The sequence below is a fragment of the Staurois parvus genome, unplaced genomic scaffold (assembly GCF_062004578.1).
Source record: "Staurois parvus isolate SC_StPar_1 unplaced genomic scaffold, SC_StPar_1.0 ptg000178l, whole genome shotgun sequence".
Taxonomy (NCBI): Eukaryota; Metazoa; Chordata; class Amphibia; order Anura; family Ranidae; genus Staurois; species Staurois parvus.
In genome coordinates this window covers 1,792,675-1,815,864 of record NW_028317974.1, presented here as the reverse complement: position 1 = coordinate 1,815,864, position 23,190 = coordinate 1,792,675, and the positions used below count along the sequence as shown (strand labels likewise).

Below are 23,190 nucleotides of genomic sequence, written 5' to 3'. Positions count from 1 at the left end.
CTTCCGCTTCCATGATCACAGTGGAAGAGGGAGTGGGTACCTGTCAAATTTGCTTCCCCCCCTCGCTCCCTAAAGGTGCCAATCCTTAATGAGGAGCGGGGGGACAAAGGCTTAAAGTGGAACTTCCCCTTTTGGGTGGAGCTTTGCTTTAACTCATTAACAGACATGATATGTTAGTTACACTATCTGACCTTTGTTGCTTTTGTATTATTCCACCCTGTGATAAGTGGCACTGTAAGCATTTGTCAAGCTATTCTTCTTCTTCTCATTCTATTCTCTTAAGAGAAAACAATTGGATGAGCCTAACATTTAATTTTATGATGCTGAAATATGACTGAAATGCCTGATGGTAGTTGGATCATAAATTGATATTTATGTGCTCTTAGATGGTCATGTTCACTTTGGACCTAAAACTAAACTTTGGAGATGCAAAGGTTGCTTATTTAGTACATATCAGTGCAACATAGACAGTTCTCCCTATAAACTACAAGTAAACTGTAGGATTATTTTGCTAGCTGTTAAAATCACTTAGTATCTACTTCTGGGTAAGTACAGCATGGTGCAGTGGCCGTAAACACACTGAGTTGAAATAATAAAACTTGTATTGAAGGAAGTTACTAACAGTCCAGCCGGAAGGCACCCAGCTGAGAACACTCACAGTTTTGTGCAGACTTGTGGATTGGAGCAGAATCTGATACACCAAAAGCATCTGTCTCTGAGCGCAGAATGTGGCCTGGCTGCTCTGAGCCCAATGAGAAGGATTCCAGTGTAGGTCGGTGTGTCTCTAGACCAGGGGCGGACTGACAACTCATGGGGTGCCCGGGGAATAGGGGATCATGGGGCCCCTGTGTCCTTGCCCAAACTCAAAAAAAGCCTATGAAAAAGGTACCAGGGGCATCTCATGGGGCCTCCTACTGACTCCGGGCCCTTGGGCAGTGCCCGAGTTTCCAAATGGTCCGCCCCTGCTCTAGACTATTCCTACTCGACTGGAACCTTTCCCTACCGCTGTTCACTTTCCCTGACAGATGGGTGAACTAGCTATCCACTTGCCTAAAAGCGTGCCAAGGTCTAGTGGCAGGCACTTAAAAGGGCTCTGCTGACCTAAAATGACCACCTGGATGCAGCATAGGCAACCGGAACACTGCCTAGGGCACCAGGGAAGCCATGGAGAACCAGGTTTCCCTTGACTTTCTCTCAGGCTGCAGTACCGCTCTGACTGAGAACCACCCACATTGGAGAACAGAGGCTGCACCTGCCTACATACTTGCTTACTAGGCAATAAGATATATATGTGTAAAGAAAACATATACTATTGATACACTATACAACTTTGAGTTTGGTAGTACCACTAAGTTATGTGAAAATGATGCAATACACATAGCAGTGTAAAGGCTTTCACTACTAGTTTCATGACCTCTCGTGTCTTTTTATTATTCTCCAGTTCTGACTGTTCAGCTACTATAGGCAAACATTATTATTTCTTACACATTTAGTTATGTTTTTTGAAATAACATGTTTGTCTAGCTTACCTCTTTCATCTGATTTTGGTCTCGAAACATATGGATTTATTGAAGAAACGCTTCCATGACGACTAACTTCGGCCAAACTTTGCTGTAATGATTAGAGAAAAGAGAATATTACTCAGTAACAACTTTGACTTGAGAAGATAACTACATATACAGTATATTTAGACTTTTTTTGCCAATAAGAGCCACATTATGATTGTAATAACAGTTTAAAAGCCATTAGGTACTCACTTTTATTCACTAAAGAGTGCATGAAAACCTTATGCAAACTCAGATAAAACACAGGCGCTTGCATTTGAAGATTAGGTTCCCTTAAGCTGAATAACGTTTTCATCTAGACATAGAAGCACTTTGGACATTTTATTGTGTGTGATAAAATGTTAGGTCAAGAAACTGTGTGCATACATACTTACCAACTGTCTCAGATTTTCTGGGACAGTCCTGCTTTTTATTCAGCTGTCCCTCAAAGGCTGTGTCCTAGGATCACATTGTGGAGCTCATTGAGTCTGCCTGTTGCTTCCTCTGCCCATCAGCCCTGCCCTGTTACATTGTTCCCACAGCTCATTCATAAACAAGTTCCATGGCAGCTTATTCATAAGCAAATCCTGAGGCAGTTCAGAGCCTTCCCCCATTCCAAGGCAATCAGCATATTCCTTAATCTGTGCTTGTATGTGGTGGGGAGCAGAATAGTGCCTCCTTAGAGGGGGAATCTGGATCATAGTTTGATACTAGAAAGGTGCTGAGAAGAGGAAGCAGTGAAAGAACTGGTGAGAGAGAGAGAGAGCTGAGAGCTACCCTTGCACTGCATTGTGCATTATACTCCTGACCCCTGCACTATATACACTATGCTGTACGTTATACCCTGACCACTAAGATGCATTCACTATGTTGTACATTATACTGTACAGTGGATATAAAAAGTCTACACACCTCTGTTAAAATGTCAGGATTCTGTGATGTAAAAAAATAAAACACAGATAAATAATTTCAGAACTTTTTCCACCTTTAATGTAACCTATAAACTGTACAACTCAGTTGAACAGCAAACTGAAATCTTTTAGACTGAGGGAACTAAAAATAAAAAACTAAAATAATATGGTTGCATAAGTGTGCACACCTTAATCTAAACTCAGTCTTTTTGGGTATGAGTCTATCAGCAAGGCACATCTTGACTAGACAATATTTGCCCACTCTTCCTTGCAAAAACACTCCAAATCTGTCAGATTGCGAGGGCATCTCCTGTGCACAGCCCTCTTCAGATCACCCCACAAATTTTCGATCGGATTCAGGTCTGGGCTCTGGCTGGGCCATTCCAAAACTTTAATCTTCTTCTGGTGAAGCCATTCCTTTGTTGATTTGGATGTATGCTTTGGGTCTTTGTTATGCTGAAAGATAAAGATCCTCTTCATGTTCAGCTTTCTAGCAGAAACCTGAAGGTTTTGTGCCAATATTGACTGGTATTTGGAACTGTTCATAATTCCCTCTACCTTGACTAAGGCCCCAGTTCCAGCTGAAGAAAAACAGCCCCAAAGCATGCTGATGCCACCACCATGCTTCACTGTGGGTATGGTCTTCTTTTGGTGATGTGCAGTGTTGTTTATGCGCTTAACATATCTTTTGGAATTGTGGCCAAAAAGTTCGACCTTGGTTTCATCAGACCATAACACATTTTCTCACATGCTTCTGGGGGACTTCAGATGTGTTTTTTGCTAAATTTAGCCAGGCTTGGATGTTTTTCTTCGTAAGAAAAGTATTCCATCTTGCCACTCTACCCCATAGCCTAGACATAGGTAGAATACGGAAGATTGTTGTTACATGTACCACACAGCCAGTACTTGCCAGATATTCCTGCAGCTCCTTTAATGTTGATGTAGGCATCTTGGCAGCCTCCCAGACCAGTTTTCGTCTCCTCCTTTCATCAATTTTTTAGGGATGTCCAGTTCTTGTTAATGCTGCTGTTCTGCCATATTTTCTGCACTTGATGATGACTGTCTTCATTGTGTTCAATGGTATATCTAATGCCTTGGAAATTCTCTCCCATTGTGTCTGAAACTGATGTCAAATTGATGTAACTGACACAAGCCCAAAGCCCATTGACAAAGGCTCTTAGTGTGCCCACCTCTGACTCATGAATTGTAGAAATACCTGGCAATTTTAAATTAATAAATATACTTCCTTTGTAAAAATAAAAAGTGGTTCTATATACAGGTGAAACTCGAAAAATTAGAATATCGTGCAAAAGTTCATTTATTTCAGTAATGCAACTTAAAAGGTGAAACTAATATATGAGATAGGCTCAAACCGTGATTTTTCGGAATTGCGTAAGCCATAATTATGGCTTACAGCTCATGAAAACCCCAAATCCACAATCTCAGAAAATTAGAATATTGTGAAAAGGTGCAATATTCTCGGCTAAAAGTGTCCCACTCTAATCAGCTAATTAAGCCATAACACTTCCAAAGGGTTCCTGAGCATTTAAATGTTCTCTCAGTCTGGTTCAGTAAGAATCACAATCATGGGAAAGACTGCTGACCTGACAGTTGTGCAGAAAACCATCATTGACACCCTCCATAAGGAGGGAAAGCCTCAAAAGGTAATTGCAAAAGAAGTTGGATGTTCCCACATTGCTGTATCAAAGCACATTAATAGAAAGTTATGTGGAAGGGAAAAGTGTGGAAGAAAAAGGAGCACAAGCAGCAGGGATGACCGCAGCCAGCAGAGGATTGTCGGGAAAAGGCCATTCAAAAGTGTTGGGGACTTTCACAAGGAGTGGACTGAGGCTGGAGTCAGTGCATCAAGAGCCACCACACACAGACGGATCCTGGACATGGGCTTCAAATGTCGTATTCCTCTTGTCAAGCCGCTCCTGAACAACAAACAACATCAGAAGCTTCTTACCTGGGCTAAAGAAAAACAGACCTGGTCTGTTGCTCAGTGGTCCAAAGTCCTCTTTTCTGATGAAAGCAACTTTTGCATCTCATTTGGAAACCAAGGACCCAGAGTATGGAGGAAGAATGGAGAGGCACACACTGCAAGATGAAGTCCAGTGTGAAGTTTCCACAGTCTGTGTAGATTTGGGGAGCCATGTCATCTGCTGGTGTTGGTCCACTGTGCTTCATTAAGTCCAGGGTCAACGCAGCCGTCTACCAGGAGATTTTGGAGCACTTCATGCTTCCTTCCGCAGACGAGCTTTATGGGGATGCTAACTTCATTTTCCAGCAGGACTTGGCACCTGCCCACACTGCCAAAAGCACCAAAACCTGGTTCAATGATCGTGGGATTACTGTGCTTGATTGGCCAGCAAACTCGCCTGACCTGAACCCCATAGAGAATCTATGGGGCATTGCCAATAGAAAGATGAGAGATATGAGACCGAACAATGCAGAAGAGCTGAAGGCCGCTATTGAAGCATCCTGGTCTTTCATAACACCTCAGCAGTGCCACAGGCTGATAGCTTCCATGCCACGCCGCATTGAGGCAGTAATTGCTGCAAAAGGGGCCCAAACCAAGTACTGAGTACATATGCATGCTTTTACTTTTCAGAGGTCTGATATTGTTCTATGTGCAATCCTTGTTTTATTGATTGCATGTAATATTCTAATTTTCTGAGATTGTGGATTTGGGGTTTTCATGAGCTATAAACCATAATCATCACATTCGAGTTTCACCTGTATAAGTGTTTTCAGATGGAGTAGGGAAATACCATATACACTATATTGCCAAAAGTATTGGGACACCCCTTTAAATCATTATATTCAGGTGTTCCAATCACCTCTATGGCTACAGGTGTATAAAATCAAGCATCTAGGCATGCAGACTGCTTCTACAAATATTTTTGAAAGAATGGGTTGCTTTCAGGAGTTAAGTGAATTCAAGCGTGGTACCGTGATAGGTTTCCACCTGAGCAATAAGTCCATCCGTGAAATTTCTTTGCTACTAAATATTCCATAGTCAATTGTTAGTGGTATTATAACAAAGTGGAAGCAAGTGGGAACAACGAAGTGGTAGGCCACGAAAAAAGACAGCGGAGTCAGCACATGCTGAAGTGCATAGTGCGCAGAAGTTGCCAACTGTCTACAGAGTCAATAGCTAAAGACCTCCAAACTTCATGTGGCCTTCAGATTAGCACAACAACAGTGCATAGAGAGCTTCATGGAATGGGTTTCCATGACCGAGCAGCTGCATCCAAGCCTTATATCACTAAGTGCAATCCAAAGCGTCAAATGCAGTGGTGTAAAGCATGCCACCACTGGACTTTAGAGCAGCGGAGACGTGTTCTGTGGAGTGACGAATCACGCTTCTCTGTCTGGCAATGTGCTGGATGTGTCTGGGTTTGCTGGTTGCCAGGAGAATGGTACTTGCCTGACTGCATTGTGCTAAGTGTAAAGTTTGGTGGTGGGGGGATTATGGTGTGGGGTTGCTTTTCAAGGTATGGGCTTAGACCCTTAGTTCCAGTGAAGGCAACTCCACTGGAACTAAGAGGCTAAGCCAACACATTTTGAACAATTTCATATTCCTAACTTTGTGAGAACAGTTTGGGGCTGGCCCATTCCTGTTCCAACATTACTGTGCACCAGTACACAAAGCAAGATCCATAAAAACATGGATGAGCAAGTTTGGAGTGGAGAAACTTGACTGGCCTGCACAGAGTTCTGACCTCAACCCAATAGAACACCTTTGGGATGGATTAGAGCAGAGACTGCAAACCAGGCCTTCTCTGCCAACATCAGTGCCTGACCTCACAAATGTACTTCTGGAAGAATGGTCAAACATTCCCATAGACACACTCCTAAACCTTGTGGACAGCCTTCCCAGAAGAGCTAAAGCTTTTATAGCTGCAAAGGGTGGGCCAACTCAATATTGAACCCTACGGACTAAGACTGGGATGTCATTAAAGTTCATGTGTGTGTAAAAGCAGGCGTCCTAATACTTTTGGTAATATAATCTATTATAAATTGAGGAGAGGATACATTTTATCTAAGCTGGTATACTGATACGTGATGTTTCCAAACTATGCAAAGCTACCCATATAAAAAAATCTGTTTGGATTGTGACATATGTGAAACATGTTACCATGTTTAGCAGCAGGATTTTTTTTGTTTTGTTTTATAGCATATTTTTATTCTTGCAGCTAATTAATGTTATAATCACGTGTGTTTGGTTATAGTTTATGTGGCAAAAATATGCACACACATGGCTCTTTGATAAGGGGTAGAGGGAGTTTTGGATGTAGTGATCAATGTGTGGTATTTATTTTTGTTGGATGTATGAATCTGGCATTTTGCTTAGTTTATTAAAGTAGAATTATTATTATTATTATACAGGATTTATATAGCGCCAACAGTTTGCTCAGCGCTGTACATTATAATGGGAGACAATACAATAACAATACATTTCAATACACGAGGGGTTTGAGGGCCCTGTTCCTTGGAGCTTACAATCTAGGAGAATTCAAACTAAACCTCTTTATTTTAGTGAAAGTATAGATAAGTTAGAACTTGTGTCAGGTCTCTATTGCTGTCTGTGTTGGGGAGATTTTTCTTCACTTCCTTTCCTAGTGACATGACAAGAAGTCGAAATTTCTTCAAAATGAAGGAAAATCCCATCTCTCCCAATTGTTACAGGAACACTTCTGCACTAAAAGATGCCCCTTCTTAACCTGTTGCACTGAGAATGAAATGTACAGTTTCTAAATTTTCTGCTTTCTGCCGCGGTCAAATGGTTTTCATTTTTACAAATATCAAAGGTACTATATATCTCAAGTAGGGATGCACATGCAAAAAAAAGAGGTTCTAACCCCTACAATATCACAATCTATAAAATGTTTGACTGCTTGACAATTCTAGGTCAGTGTAAAATTGTGAGTATATGGTGTGTTTTTATTCTTCCAATAAAAAAAAACATGGACTGCAATGCATTCCATTTTGTGGCTTTTACTGTATAAAAACAGTGGCTCTGACTGTATATTGTCTTATACAATATACATTGCTGAATTCCACCAATGCACTTAAAAAATAGTTTTATGAACTTGAGGTGCTATACCGTAGTTAACCACTTGCCCTCGTGAGGATTTAACCCCTTTCTGACCAGGCCATTTTTTGCATTACGGGGCTGCATTACTTTAGCTGACAATTGTGCGGTCATGCAACACTGCACCCAAATGAAATGTATGTCTTTTTTCCCATAAATTGAGCTTTCTTTTGGTGGTATTTGATCGCCTGTGCGTTTTTATTTTTTGCACTACAAAAAAAAAAGACCAACAATTTTGAGAAAAAAAACAGTATTTTTTACTTTTTGCTATTAAACCTGTCCAGTAAAAAAATTAAAAAAATCAAATGTCATCATAATTTAGGCCAAAATGTATTCTGCTACGTCTTTGCTAAAACAAATCCCAATATGTGTAAATTAATTGGTTTACGTGAAAGTTATAGCGTTTACAAATGGCAGTATATATACTGTAAAAAAATTTTTTTTACTTGTAATGGCGGCGATCAGCAACTTATAACAGGACTGCGGGACTGCAACAGGCATTCTGACACTGGGGGGAACTGACTTGGTGTCAATGACGTCCCCAGTGACACCAATACAGTGATCTGTGTGCTAAAAAAAAGCACTGACACTGTACTAATGGCACTGGGCAGGAAGGGGTTAACATGAGGGGCCATCAAAGGGTTAACTGTGTGCAGGGAGTGTTTTACTGGGGGGCGGTGTGTTGTTGCTTCACTGTAAGCACACTGCTCTGGATGGCTGTGCCGTGCATTTTTTGTTAAAAAAAATCTGAATATATTTTTAAAAAATATATTTTTAAAAGTATATTTTGTAAAAATACATTCTTCAGTTTTTTTTTAACATGTAAAAAAGTCATTTTTACATATATTTGTAAATGCATTCATAAAAAATGTAGATTTGTATTGTTAAAGACATACAGTATACTTGAAATATCTTTTTAAAAATATTTTTCATAGATTTTGTAATACAAACGCATTTCAACATACAGTATATATATATTGAAATATATTCTTAAATACATTGAATACGGCCAAAATTGTAGTATTTCAAATATATGTCAATATATTCGGGAAGAATATTTTTAACATATATTTCAAATATATTTTAATACAATTTGGATTACTAAAGCAGGAGAGTGCACAATCAGGTGCACTTCTGCATAGAAACCAATCAGCTTCCAGATTTTTTGCCAAAGCTTAACTGAACAAGCTGAGATTAGAAACTGATTGGTTTCTATGCAAAAGTGAGCCTGATTTTGCACTGTCCAGCTTTATCAAATAAACCCCACAGTCCCTTTGAAAACTTTCACTCATGGAAAGTACTTTGACAAAAAAATGTGTGACTAACATGGACAAAACCATTTTTGTCAATGGTAGAGTATTAGTAGTTAGATAAGAATGCTGGAATTTTACTAGAATGAGCCAATACTCTTGATGCATTTCTTCATCTGGCAAATGTCTGTATATTATTGGAAAAAATGACTAATATACTTGTCAGAGGCTTCTGTTACTTGGATAAATCAGTATGCAGTCATCAATAAGAGCATTATCTCTGCACACTAGGGTTTATTTACTAAAGCTGGAGAGTGCAAACTCAAGCTCACTCCTACAAAGAAATCAATCAGATTTAACCTCAGCTTTTTCAATTAAGCTTTGGCAATAAAACCTGGAAGCTGATTGGTTTCTATGCAGAAGTGATCCTGATTTTGCACTCTCCAGATTTAGTAAATAAACCCTACTGTCTCCCCTTGCAGCTTATTTGCAAAGGTTGCATTTCAATGGCTATAGTTCCACACATCTACACATGGGTTATTTACCTAGTACAAGATGTACTACTATTTACAAATGCTATTCAGCAAATGCGACAAAGTATTACATTGGATGATATAGCTATAAATGATATTCAGCAAATGCGACAAAGTATTACATTGGATGATATAGCTATAAATGATATTCAGCAAATGCGACAAAGTATTATATTGGATGATATAGCTACAAATGATATTCAGCAAATGTGAGGTTTTGATATATACATATTTAAGATTCAGCTGATGAAAACTCTGATTACCTTTTTTTAAATCAGACATTAATCAACTCAGGGAATTGCATTTCTCTTGTACATGTATGACCAATGACAGGTTACATCTGATTAAAATATCTAATAAAACAAAAATCTAAAATTGGATGTGAGAAGGTTTTTAACCAAAATGATAGTTTTCTAAATGTATGTTTTACTGAAAAGTGAATATCTGAGATGTAGAATGTGTTTGCTTGTAACAACTTAAAAATAGGAAGACTTTTCAGAGTTAAAGAGAACCTTTTAGTGATGTGAATTTGTATGAATCTGAATATTTAGTCTTAATTGTATAAATAGAGAACAGGGATAGGAGTGTGTGTTATTATTTACTTGTATTCAGAGAAAAAGTGTCAGCCGGGTGCTATGCTGTATGTTCAAATTGAGGTTGATCTGTCTACTGCTTGAGATGAGAGCTCACATAATCTCTGGGCTGCTAGGCAAGTAAAAAACTGTTATTTAAAAAAAAAAACTTTACTTTTTTTATCATAAAATCCTGACAGCAGATTTGTTATGGCATTTATTGAATGTCTGTTATCAGCAGTAATTTTAGGCAAGAGAAAAGACTGTCTTACAGCCAAAAAAATTATTAGACACTTCTGCTCTGCCAGGAAGAACATACAAGAACAAGAACAAGAACATACAACAATAAAAATATCAAGTAAACACTTAAGTGTTTCGGCTGAACCGAGGTTCTCTTTAAGTAAAGAGGGAAACTTTGGTTCAATTACACTCAAAGATCAAATACAAAACATACATTTTCACATTTGCATTTAATACTTACACTGGTCTGACTAATACACAATTAGTCATATTTTAGTAGAATTGCATTAATTATACTGAACAGAAAAACACACCTTTATTTTGCTGTATTATAGCTTTCTAAGCCAAATGTTAGGGAGTCACAAATGCAAAGCTGGCTGGATTTAGAAGTTCATCACAAGAGTAGGACAATCAAAGCAGCATTGCTGGGCCATGAAATAAAAAATTTAATTGCATTGTTTACTGAGGTTTTGTTGTCCACTTGTTGCTCTAAATGGAACCTTTAGTTTTGCTTTCTATGTGGTCTAAAGTTTTGAACTAGCCTTAGAAGAAGTAGATAATTCATCATCTCCTGTTGCTATACTACTTGCACTGTTGGCAACGGCACATCCAATATTGCACAGCACAGAGAATGGTATCATGCCAGCTTGAAGTGATGATGTGGTCATGGTCAAGGTAATGCATGTAAGGATAATGCTGGCAGTTTAAGGACTGGTATAGTGAAAGCACTGTAGTGGAAGTTACATAGAATGTATTAATACCAGGAGACAATCAAATGCAAGAACTTTAGAGCACTAATGTGAAAATGTTGTTCTTTTTAATACCTTTCTCTATAAAAGGTTCAATTTTCTCTCTTTAATTGAAATCTTTGTGCAATTTACAAAATAATAAGAATCTGAAACCTGCAATGCTACTTTAATATAAGCTGTACACCCAAAGCAGCCAAAAGCCTGCCAATAATTAACAAAGCTTTGGAAGAGCGTGTTCTGTGCACCTTTTTGCTGCCAGCCTTGGGAAAGGAGTAGGATTTGAATCTTGCGATTATTCCACCTGCTGACCAATTCTAGAAACCACAATGTCATCAAATGTCAGTAAATGGGCTATGAAAAAAAAAACTTTCCACAACATTCAATGTTATGACTATCTAAAGGTGATGTACAGACAAGAGATAAAACAATAGATTTCCTAGGGTTAACATTGTAGACAGAAATGTGTGGCTTTTTGCTAATAGTATCTTCTAGATATATGTTGCAGAATCTCTTTTTCTTAACTGTACTATTATTTGCCCTTATCTATTCATATTTATACAGTATATGGTAACTAAAGTTGTGTGTGTGCATGTGAGGGCTGGGAGTGTGTAACTGAACTAACTATAATGCTTTTAGATTCTGTCAACTGTTGATAAGTACTTAGATCAGTGTGTTAATAAGTAAGGGTGGATGGATAAAAGCATACAATGCAAGAGATTGAGACATCATGTGTGGCAATGAGGTCACATTGAAATGACAGTGAACCTCTTGAGCTTCAGAAGTCCTCATTAGGGTTGATTCACAGGAGCATAACACCAAGGTGTCCTTTTATCATGAAGCGGAAATGACCGCTGCTCAGTTCTCCGGCATTCTCCTGTGAATGCCTTTTTATGAAGCGGTGTAGATCAGTTCTCCGAATGAAGGGAGAAACGATCTACAAACGCTGAAAAACGGCTGCTTTTACTATAATCTTGCGAGATTACAGTAAGATCAGTCAAACACCGTTTACTAAGCAGAGGTAAATTATCGCTGCTTCGTTTGCGGTTCCTCCCATTCTCCAGCTCTGGGCTGGAGAATCTGGAGGGAGAACACAGATCGCCAGTGAAGAGCTGACATCGCTCCTTCATATACTGGCCATCTGTGTGCTGAGATGATCAGCAGAGAACATGTTCTCCACTGATCATCTCTGTTTCCTAAACCACTAATGATCTGAGATCAGCAACGATCCTCAGGATCGCCGCTGATCTCTGTTTCATAAAAGGACACCTAAGCTTGGTAAATATGGTAAAGCTGTGTTCACTTTAAATACCCAGTCATAAGTTAAGGTCAATTGGGAAAATAAAGATTTTTGCTTGCAAATGATTGGAAGAGCACACATTCTGTTTAAAAGTTTGACACATTTTTGGAACATGTTTGATCCATATCTAATATTAATTGAGTCAATAAGAAGATTGTGGTTCTAGTGATACATCGTTCAAGCATCATGGTTTTGGTGACACAACTGATCATCTATAGACACACTCCCTGAAGAAGTCAGCATGACAAAATGCCATGTCAGGGCAGTCACACAGGAAGTGATGTTGTCCCGCTACACATACATAGAAGTAGAGGTACACCAAGGCTCGCGCTGTGGATAGATATTTTGAGATGCAGCCGGTGCTTTAATATAATTATGCACAATTTTCCTTGTGCAAGGTTATGTACTTACAAATGTGAGTAGGCAATACAAGTTTTTTTTAATGGATGCATTTTAATAAATAGAAGGTTTTAAACTACCGTATATACTCGAGTATAAGCCGAGTTTTTCAGCACATTTTTTGTGCTGAAAAACGGCCCCCTCGGCTTATACTCAAGTCAACGTCTGCAGATGTCTAGCAGGGGGCGCTGCTTCTAAAGCAGCGGTTCTCAACCTGTGGGTCGCGACCCCTTTGAGGGTCGAACGACACTTTCACAGGGGTCGCCTAAGACCATTGGAAAACACATATTTCCGATGACCTTAGGAACCGAGACACCGCTCCTCTATCCGTCTCCAGGTGTGGGCGGGATGACATGCCGTCCCTGTCATCTGGACACATCCCCGGGATCAATCCTCGCCGGTGATTGGCCGCCGGAACTGTAGCTCAGGAGAGGCACACAGGCGCCCAATCACCGGCGAGGAGGTGGAGCTTGGAGAGGAGGAGCCGAGCTGCACCGCGAAGATCGAGCGAGTGAAGAGGAGGAGAGCGGCCGGAGAAGGAAGACATCTGACCGGTAAGTGTGTACCATGGGAGAGGGAGGGAGCGAGCGAGCCCAGGCTGGAGCAGGGGTCAGCAAGGTAAGTATCATTGGTGTCAGTGGGAGGAATAGTGCCCAATCATTGGTGTCACTAATACCAACGATGGGGCACTATTCCTCCCCCCACTGACACCAACGATGGGGCACTATTCCTCCCCCCACTGACACCAACGATGGGGCACTATTCCTCCCCCCACTGACACCAACGATGGAGCACTATTCCTCCCCCCACTGACACCAACGATGGGGCACTATTCCTCCCCCCACTGACACCAACGATGGGGCACTATTCCTCCCCCCACTGACACCAACGATGGGGCACTATTCCTCCCCCCACTGACACCACCGGCTTATACTCGAGTCAATAGTTTTTCCCAGTTTTTTGTGGTAAAATTAGGTACCTCGGCTTATATTCGGGTCGGCTTATACCCGAGTATATACGGTATATGAACTTTTTATTTTAAAAGTGATTCCTGTGCATGTGTGGTGTATATTGAGAGGGAGAAAGAGCAGCAGTGGTTTGGGACCCCCATCCCTTAAAGGGGTGCAAGCACTTTATGACCCACATATAAACAAGAGAGTCATGGTTATATGGCAATTTTTCTGGTGTGAAGGTGGTGGCAGGTGAGTGATTTATTTCACTGAATGATCTAAGGAATTCTGTAAACCATTGAAGAGGAATGCAGTAAGAGCACGGAGCACTTTTTTTCAGTGGACAATTTATAGTTTATTACCATTGTGTAAAAAGAAGTGTAGGACACTTTAATTTGTGACTTCTATATTTTATTTTTACTTTATTGTTGAATTCATTTTTTTATTCTTGATGCACTTTATGTAATATAATTGTTATTTTTTGCACTTTCGTTTCACACTTAGTTGTGCCAAATGGTATAGATCTTGAGCACCACATAGTATTGTGTTTGGGGTAGCAGCTCTGTGTGTATTAATTATTTAATCTAGGGTAGCTGTGAGGCAGGTTCTGCGTGTTTTGCATCTATAGACAACCTAAGTAAAGTTAACTTTTTTCATGCATAATACATCACCACTCTCAAAGTTATGTGCTAATGCAAAAACGTCTATTATATAATCCAATCCTTCTATGTACTTTGATGCTACTTCTTATCACATCTGCACATATTGCTAAAAAAACTGCAATACAAGGGTCGCATTTTTGTTACTTGCCTTTTGTCCTTTTTCATTTAGGCAAAATAAAAGTAAACAGAAAGCAATTATTAATGCAGAACTGTAGGTCATTTTACGTCATTGTTATATATTTATAAATATTTAGAGTTTGTGTGTGCTCTGGTACAATTGGCCTCATATTAACCTTCATAGCAACCAGATGGTTTAGTGACTCAAGTCATTAAACTAACCATGGCTGACTTGCTCATCTTCAGTTGCGCACATTATGATATTTAATCAGTTATGGAAACAATGAGCAATGGTAGCTGGTGGCAGATACATATTAAAATGCATGAAGTGGTGCATGATAAACATGTGCGTTGGTGTGCCTTAACTTAAATGATCTAAACGCCGAGCAAAGAAAATTAAAGTTAATAGCATCAACATCAGTATTCTCTTTTTCAATAAACAACTTTGTGATTTTGATTTATTAAGTGCTTGATTTGAGCACCGTTACCTAACAAAGTTTAATGCACAGTATGGGCTAGTGTCTTCAACTATGCATACATTAAGATACCTGACTTTTATCTATTTTTTCTGTTGAGGCTACTGCCGTGTGGCATATAGGCAAATGATAACAAAATTATAGTTGGTAGATTTTTACCTTGCGATTATTAGGCAATGAGGCTCATAATCTTCACACAATAAACTGTGTAAATATTCACTTTAATTTTTCAATTGTGTGAAAAACAAATTTCTGTTTGCTTATTTCATCTACACATTAAAATGATCAGGAATTTTATGTTCAAATGATTGGATTTATGGTATAAAGTGTCTCAGCTTCTTTAGGAACTAAGGCCAAAAATGACAAATGTGTGCTTGAAATACTACTGATACTGCTAGTAAATAACCTTTGTTTTTTATACTATATCTGTTTGCCAAGTTTCTGAAACTTCCGTATTAATCAGTGAAAATTTTTAAAGCAAGCCACATTTTATTCCTAATTTGTTAAATGGTTGTGTGTGACCAACTGAACTTGAGGTAAAAGGTATGCATCAGCTGCTTTCAAATATAGCAATTTATAAAGTATATAAACCCAACATTTCATATTCCTGATATGTGCCTGCTGTACCATGTACATTTATGAAAAAGTATCCTGCTTTATTTGTATTGCTTCCTTTGTGTGAAATCCTTGGTGTTCCTGTCAGTCTCTCTGCTTTTCTATTCAAAATTGACCACACTAAGCAGGAGAACACACCGTACTCAGTTCTCTAGCTGTGCCAGGAACTCAGTGTACTCTCCTCTAATGATCAGACTTCTGCTGACATTTCACCTCTCCCCCCTGCACAGCCTTTCACTGGGAAGATATGTGTACTGCTGTTTCTCCTCCCCCAGCTCTTATGCAGCTGAAAACAGAGGGTATAAGTGATCACTTATAGAAAAAAGGAAAAAAGGGTATTTATAATATATATATATATATATATATATATATATATATATATATATGTACACACTGCTCAGAAAAATTAAAGGAACACTTTGAAAATACATCAGATCTCAATGGGTGAAAAAAATCATGCTGGATATCTATACTGATATGGACTGGGTAAAGTGTTAGGAATATAAAGATGCCCCATCGATTGATGGAAATGAAAATTATCAACCTACAGAGGACTGAATTCAAAGACACCCCAAAAATCAAAGTGAAAAATGATACAGCAGGCTAGTCCAGTTTGCTGAAATTTCATTGCAGCAACTCAGAATGGCACTCAGTAGTTTGTATGGCCCCAACATACTTGTATGCATGCCTGACAACATTGGGCATGCTCCTAATAAGATGACGGATGGTGTCCTGGGGTATTTCCTCCCAGAACTGGACCAGGGCATCATTGAGATCCTGAACAGTCTGAGGTAAAACCTGGCATCGTTGTATAGATCGAAACATGATATCCCAGAGGTGTTCTATTGGATTTAGGTCAAGCGAGCGTGGGGGCCATTCAATGGTATCAATTCCTTCATCCTCCAGGAACTGCCTGGATACTCTTTCCACATGAGGCCGGGCATTGTCGTGCACCAGGAGCAACCCAGGAACCACTGCACCAGTGTAGAGTCTGACAATGAGTCCAAGGATTTCATCCCAATAACTAATGGCAATCAGGGTGCCATTGTCTAGACTGTAGAGGTCTGTGTGTCCCTCCATGGATATGCCTCCCAGACCATCACTGACCCACCACCAAAACAGTCATACTAAATGATGTTACAGGCAGCATAACGTTCTCCACGGCTTCTCCAGACCCTTTCACGTCTGTCACATGTGCACAGGGTGAACCTGCTCTTACAGGGCACCAGTGGCAGACCTGCCAACTCTGGTTTTCAATGGCATATGCCAATCGAGCTCTATGGTGCACAGGGCCCGCTAGAGGACGTCGGGCCCTCAGGCCACCCTCATGAAGTCCGTTTCTGATTGTTTGGTCAGAGACATTCACACTAGTGGCCTGTGGCCTGCTGGAGGTCATTTTGTAGGGCTCTGCAGTGTTTATCCTGTTCCTCCTTGCACAAAGGAGCAGATACCGGTCCTGCTGATGGGTTAAGGACCTTCTACGGCCCTGTCCAGCTCTTCTGGAGTACCTGCCTGTCTCCTGGAATCTCCTCCATGCTCTTGAGACTGTGCTGGGAGACACAGCAAACCTTCTGGCAATGGCACATATCGATGTGCCATCCTGGAGGAGATGGACTGCCTGTGCAACCTCTGTAGGGTCCAGGTATCACCAAAAATGCAAAACTAGTGAAAAACAGTCAGAAAAGTTGAGTAGGGAAAAAAATGTCAGTGGCATCCACCTGTAAAACCATTCCTGTTTTGGGGGTCATCTCATTGTTGCCTATCTAGTGCACATGTTGTTAATTTCATTAACACCAAAGCAGCTGAAACTGATTGACAACCCCCTCCACTACTTAATTGAGCAGATCAATATCCAAGCAGTTTAATTTACTTCATGCTATACTCTGATTAAAAAGTGTTCTGTTAATTTTTTTGAGCAGCGTATATATATATATACATATATATATATATATATATATATATATATATATATGTTTTACCTTTCATTTCATTTTAAACTGAATGGATTGTTTTACAAGGTGAGGATTTACATATACAAGTACAATATAAGTACAGTATGTTGGCCACCATTACTGAAATTCTTTTTTCTAATTTCTAAGTATCAAAATTAGACAAATCGATTTTTTAGTGTTTAAAATGATCAGTTATGTTCATGAAATAATAAGTTATACATTCTGAATAAAACAGCAATAACAAGCTAATTTAATAAACCATTTCAAAGAGCAATGTTTTGCCAATCAGCAGTTTAGACAGAAAGCAGAATTGTTTTTGGCTGTCATTGACAGTTACACAGTGTTCTTTCCATCATATTATTACATAACCCCTATATCATAGGTTTTCCAGGACTCATGCACCATTTTCCCCCCAATATTCATGCATAAGCACACTGACGTGAACTGCTGGTTTGAGTGACAAAAAAATCCATTTTAGCATCGGAAGAAGAGATCTTTGTTTTATTTTAATTTGTATGTTTAGAATGAATCACACGTTATTACTGGTAGAGATTAAAATCTTTACTTAAGACACAATAAATGTGAATTTGAATAGAATTATGTAATTTTAGTGACTCTCCAAGTGCATACATTTGACCCACTTATTCCGATAACTTATGGAAGACAGAAAAAAGCCTGCAATGTGACTTTTTTTAGAAATATCTTTAGACATAAAATGTCATATAGGCATACAGAGCCAAGCACTTAATAATTCATTATCCACTAGTAGTGTATTTTTGTTTCTTTGCCTTGTTCTATATACATACATATTAGGAGGATTTTTAAAGCACCTTACCCCTGTAGGAGGTCTAGGAAGTCCATGACGTTCTGGAAAAGGAAACATACCTTGGATAAAACAGATGTAGAAAGTAGTTAATCAGCCTGTGCCCCAGTAGCTTACATTACACAGTAAAAAAAATGTTGTTTTATTACATAAACCAGAATCGGAGCCACAACTCATTCGTATATGGCTGCAAACTTAAAACCTAGAGCAAGTTAGAGGTGAATTAAATATACCAAAATGTGGGTTGTAACTCATAGACAGCTGCTAATTTAATGCAGGTTAGAGAATGGAAGCTGATATGTATTGCACATTAAACAACATTGTATACAAATGTTTTAGTTATAGCAAATACTTTTACATTAAATGAGTATGAAACATAATTTTTCAAATGAAAAAAATGTGCTGCGCTATCTTTTTTAATTTTTTTAATTTGAGTGTGAGTACACCAGAGTAGTGAATGCAGCAATCTTCTTCCCTGATATTATTACTATAGTTGGAACATAGCAGCGCATAGGTCTTTACCATTTGCATAATTTTTCAAATGCTTCTTTTTACACCAATTTTACTGAAACCTAGATTAAATGCTTCACACAGTATGTGTAGCAGTTAGCAAAGCATTATGCTATAGAAAGACACTAAACCTAGCAATTATTCAGTGCCACATATCCTTGCTTTGAAAGACAAATGAGGACAATGAATGACATTACTTGTACATAACATTATAATATATAAAATAACTTTTATTGACTGTATATATACAAGTTACTATTGCGTAGGCAACTTAAAAGTATTTTTTATGCATCCTTTAGATTTTACATGCTTGATATTGCTAGAAAATACTATTTTTTTATACTGGGCTGTTCAGATAACGGCCATAGAAGTAGCTGTTTTAAATTGGGTGCTTATTAGTCTGTCAAGATAGGCAATTGTGTTAATAATTCTTGTAATTTTTCATCCAAGTACAGAAGATGCCCCAGTGCTTTTGTGATCATTCTTGGACCTTTTAGGCATGGATTATAGGTGACAACCAGTGGGACACTATTCTCATTTACTTTGTTTATACTATATATGACCGGGGATGTTAACTACTTTCTTGATCTGAGTACTACCTGTCATTGGGCTGTATCCCTGTTTTATTATGTCTCTCCTGAGATGTAGTGACTAATATAAGAAAAAAAGGCGAATCCTTACAACGTTTCAACAGAATTGGTACCAACATCCCTGTTGGAGAAAATTACATAGTAGCCCAAACAGAAAACAGACTATGGGACTTTATAGAAACCAAACAATTAAGTTTTAATTAAAACCAAATATATTATTTAGAAAAATCTTAAAAATAGAGCTTGTAAGCACATCATCAAATATTATTGTATGATTATTATTATTCTACAGGATTTAAATAGCGCAACAACACCAAATATAAATATTACCGTTCATCCTGTTTTGGTAACATACAATTCTCCTAAAGTCCCCGCACAGTTTTTTTTTTTACAAAATTGTGCATAAACTTCCACATATTTCTTCAAAATAGATATGGGGACTTGTTCATTCAAATCATTTTCTTCAGGAAATAGCGAGAGGTAAGTATCTTATTAACAGAATGAACACATACTGTATACACATATAAACATACACAGGATTAAAGCAGGATGGCTTCTCTGGTGGCAGTCAAACCACGGCCATGGAAGGCAACACAGAGGAGGGTCTCAGCCAGATGCAGAAGAGGGATGGAAACATTCAAGTGTCCAAGTTGCTCTGTGTACATTAGCCTTGATACCTAGGGGAATGGCCACGAACACTGACTTGAGACCTTTCCCCTAGGACCAGCGAAAAGGATTTTTTTTTTCAATTTCCCAGGCACTAATCTATTTCACCAATCACAAAGAGAAATACATTTCCTGAACTCCAAGATATACAGAAAAAATTATTACTTATCTGCAGTTAGGCTTTTGGATATAACTACATCTATTCAGACAATAGGAACATAAATATTTACCAGGAGCAACTCAAGAAAGATCCCATAAAACAGGAATATAGCCCAATGACAACTGACAAGTAGCCTGAAGGAGCAATAAAAAACACAGACTGGGTTGTTGGTACGTTACTTTTGCTTCCTAATCGATTGCGCCCTCCTATACTGTGCCTCACTCTGTTGTTTTCTTTGACAGTTTGGGACAGAGTACGCCATCGTAAGTCATTAGCATCTCTACATACACCCATAGCTCCATTTTTTTGCAACCATGAATTTGTACCTGGATTAAAACCTGCCCCTTTTCAATGGTGGATCAATAAAGGCTTGTTGCGGATAGGAGACTATCTTAAAGGTGCCTGCATACATTATTTACAATATTTTAAAGACAAGCTACAAATGCCTGCTACTGAAATCTTCAGATATAACCAGATTGTCTCATTTCTCTGCTCGAAGCTTACTTTATTGGATGATTCACCTTTGCTCACCACCTTTGAACTTTCCTGCCAGAATAGGGATTTCTCCAGAGGTCGTGTCTCCACAGTATATGCTCTCATCACTGATCCGAATTATAAACTTCCCTGTATGGAGCACTGGGAATGGGACCTAGATGTCAATTACGAATTATCAGATTGGCAAGATATTGCCCTGGCACTATCCAAAATTTCTATCAATACAACCCTATTTTAAGCAAACTATAAAACATTGTTGAGATGGTATTTGGTCCCTACTCGGATTGTGAGGATGCATCCATCTGCTTCTGCAATATGTTTCAGGCGTTGTGGCCCGGTGGGCTCTATGTATCACATCTGGTATCAATGTCCGATTGCAACCAGATTTTAGATTTGCATGTTAAATTTTATCAATGCAGTGATGGGAGTAAATATTCACAGATCCCTGGAGACAGTGCTCTTTCATAAACTTCCAGATAATGTTCCCAAGAAGTCTCATAAGTTGATCACCTATATGTTGTTGGCAGCAACAATTACTATAGCTGGACATTGGAAGCAATTGGTTATTCTGCTTGATTATGTTAAAAAGAAACTGAATTGGATTATGGTAATGACAAACTCACCTTTATCCTACACAATAGTTCGAAACAATTTGATAACATATAGAACCCATGGATTCAATACATTTCTGTGGCTTAATTTCCCTCATCTTGACCCTCTCCTCCACTCTTTTCTTTGCCTTCTTTATTCTTTTTTTCTCTATTCTACAATGTTCCTTCTTATGTTGGTTGGGTGAGTTACACCCAATCCCAATTTGTGTTGTAATATGTGTCTTGCCTCAAATGCCAATTGCTTTGTGACAAAGTTCGTTGTTATCTGTGTTTTATATTTTTATATGCGATAGAACATTGTTCATTGTAATACTTGTTTTCTGAAAAATTATTCAATAAAAACTATTGGAATATAAAAAACACAGACCGAAGAGGGGAATTGGTTGCTGTCTAAAACCTACACCTAGAAATTCTACAAAAAACACCTAATTTTCATAAACAGCCAAACGTCAAACTTTCCCTATTACTTACCTGTACCGCCACTCATACTTTTGAAGGCAGTAGAACGTGAGCATGGGTTAGCTAGTGCTCTGATAAGTCCGTCGGGTTTGTAGGAATAATGCTCGACCAACTGGAAAAAAAATGTGTATAAAGAAATGTAATAAAATAACAAACAAAAGCATTTTCATAAAAAAACAAAAATCACAGATATGTTTTCAGTATGTAGCTCACACCTGCTATGTAGGCCACATTCACACCTACATTATTTTTCATGCTTTTGTTCTCATTTGTTCAAATGAGAGGGCTGCCCTATGCACCAAATGCACTAAAGTAGCTCCTGCACCTTTTTTGTAAGTGACTCTTGCATGTATTCCCAACTGCTACCTGTGTTTGGGGTGCCATTAAGAATTAATTGCACCACTAGTAAAATGCATGTTTTGGAGGATTTTTGCTTGTCTGTTTTTCTGCATGCATTTCCAGATTGCTAAAGTGTGAATTAGAGCTCAGAGTAAAAGCACTAAACAAAATATATGCCCTGTTTTTGGTTTGTTGTTCATAGAAAACATTGTGACATAGTTGTTACCCACTGGTGTATAGCGTGAAATCCCCATCTCCCCCCCTCTATCCCGGCTGTTGGAGCATTCGACAAGAAATGAAGGGCATATGGTTTGGTATTATTATGGAATATACTGCTCATGTTCCACATCTATAATAGTTTGTATACCCAAAGGTTTAATTATTGAAAAGGAGGTGAGTGATCCAGAAAGTTGTCATACATATTACCATCTAAGTCCTCTACAATGCTCAAATGACTTTTCTAATACCCTGCCTAATCTTCCATGAACAAAACTTGCCTGTGTAACAGATTATTTTATTTAGCTGACACTCAATACTACCCTCATCTGATGCAAATTTTGGTCACCAATTAGCCATAAACTTGAGAATAAATGCAATATATACTATGTTTGTAAAAATGTTCAACTCCTGCTACAAGCTTAATTATAATAGGGGTTTTCCAGTCTTACATGACCCATTGGTAACTTGTGTGTGCAACAACCTGCTACTGACCAGTACTAGCACTGCACTTTTTTGCATACTGTTTTCCCTGTGTGATTCACACCAGTCTCAAAAATGTATTTAATTTAATTTTTTGAAACTTCAGATACTCTAAATCAATCTTTCACAAACTTTTTTACTCTGAAGGAACTATTGAAATCATTCTCAGCTCCAAGGAAAATTTATATCTACTATTCATGGTAACCTCTTACACTGGATGTCAGTAGAAAATTGCCCTCTTACATTGATGGTTAGTGTAGCTGGGGATTAATATCTACCATAGTTCATAGCTCATGAAACCTATGGTAAGTTTTGGAGGAATCCTAGTGTTCCACAGAACCCTGGTTGAGAAAAGCTGCTCTAAACCCACCAATCTATTCCTCTCTTCCCATTAAGCTAGCTACAGAATTTAATCATCCTCGCTGTTTTCATTTGCATTTTAAAAACAATCATCTCCAGTCTAACATATT

The 23,190-nt window shown here is 38.6% G+C and overlaps 1 protein-coding gene across 6 annotated transcripts in view; it reads right to left on the bottom strand.

Moving 5' to 3' along the window:
* The window catches only part of SYK (spleen associated tyrosine kinase), a 189,887-nt gene that overhangs the window by 36,442 nt on the left and 130,255 nt on the right, over positions 1–23,190 (bottom strand). For 5 of the 6 annotated variants that reach the window (XM_089677147.1, XM_089677146.1, XM_089677143.1 and 2 more), the window contains 4 exons: positions 21,695–21,794; positions 18,204–18,253; positions 11,146–11,214; positions 1,530–1,611 (listed from right to left, as the gene is read on the bottom strand). In XM_089677147.1, the coding sequence (XP_089533273.1) occupies positions 1,530–1,611; positions 11,146–11,214; positions 18,204–18,253; positions 21,695–21,794 (301 nt within the window). The remainder of the gene's footprint in view (positions 1–1,529; positions 1,612–11,145; positions 11,215–18,203; positions 18,254–21,694; positions 21,795–23,190) is intronic. The other variant, XM_089677148.1, reaches the window with a different exon arrangement.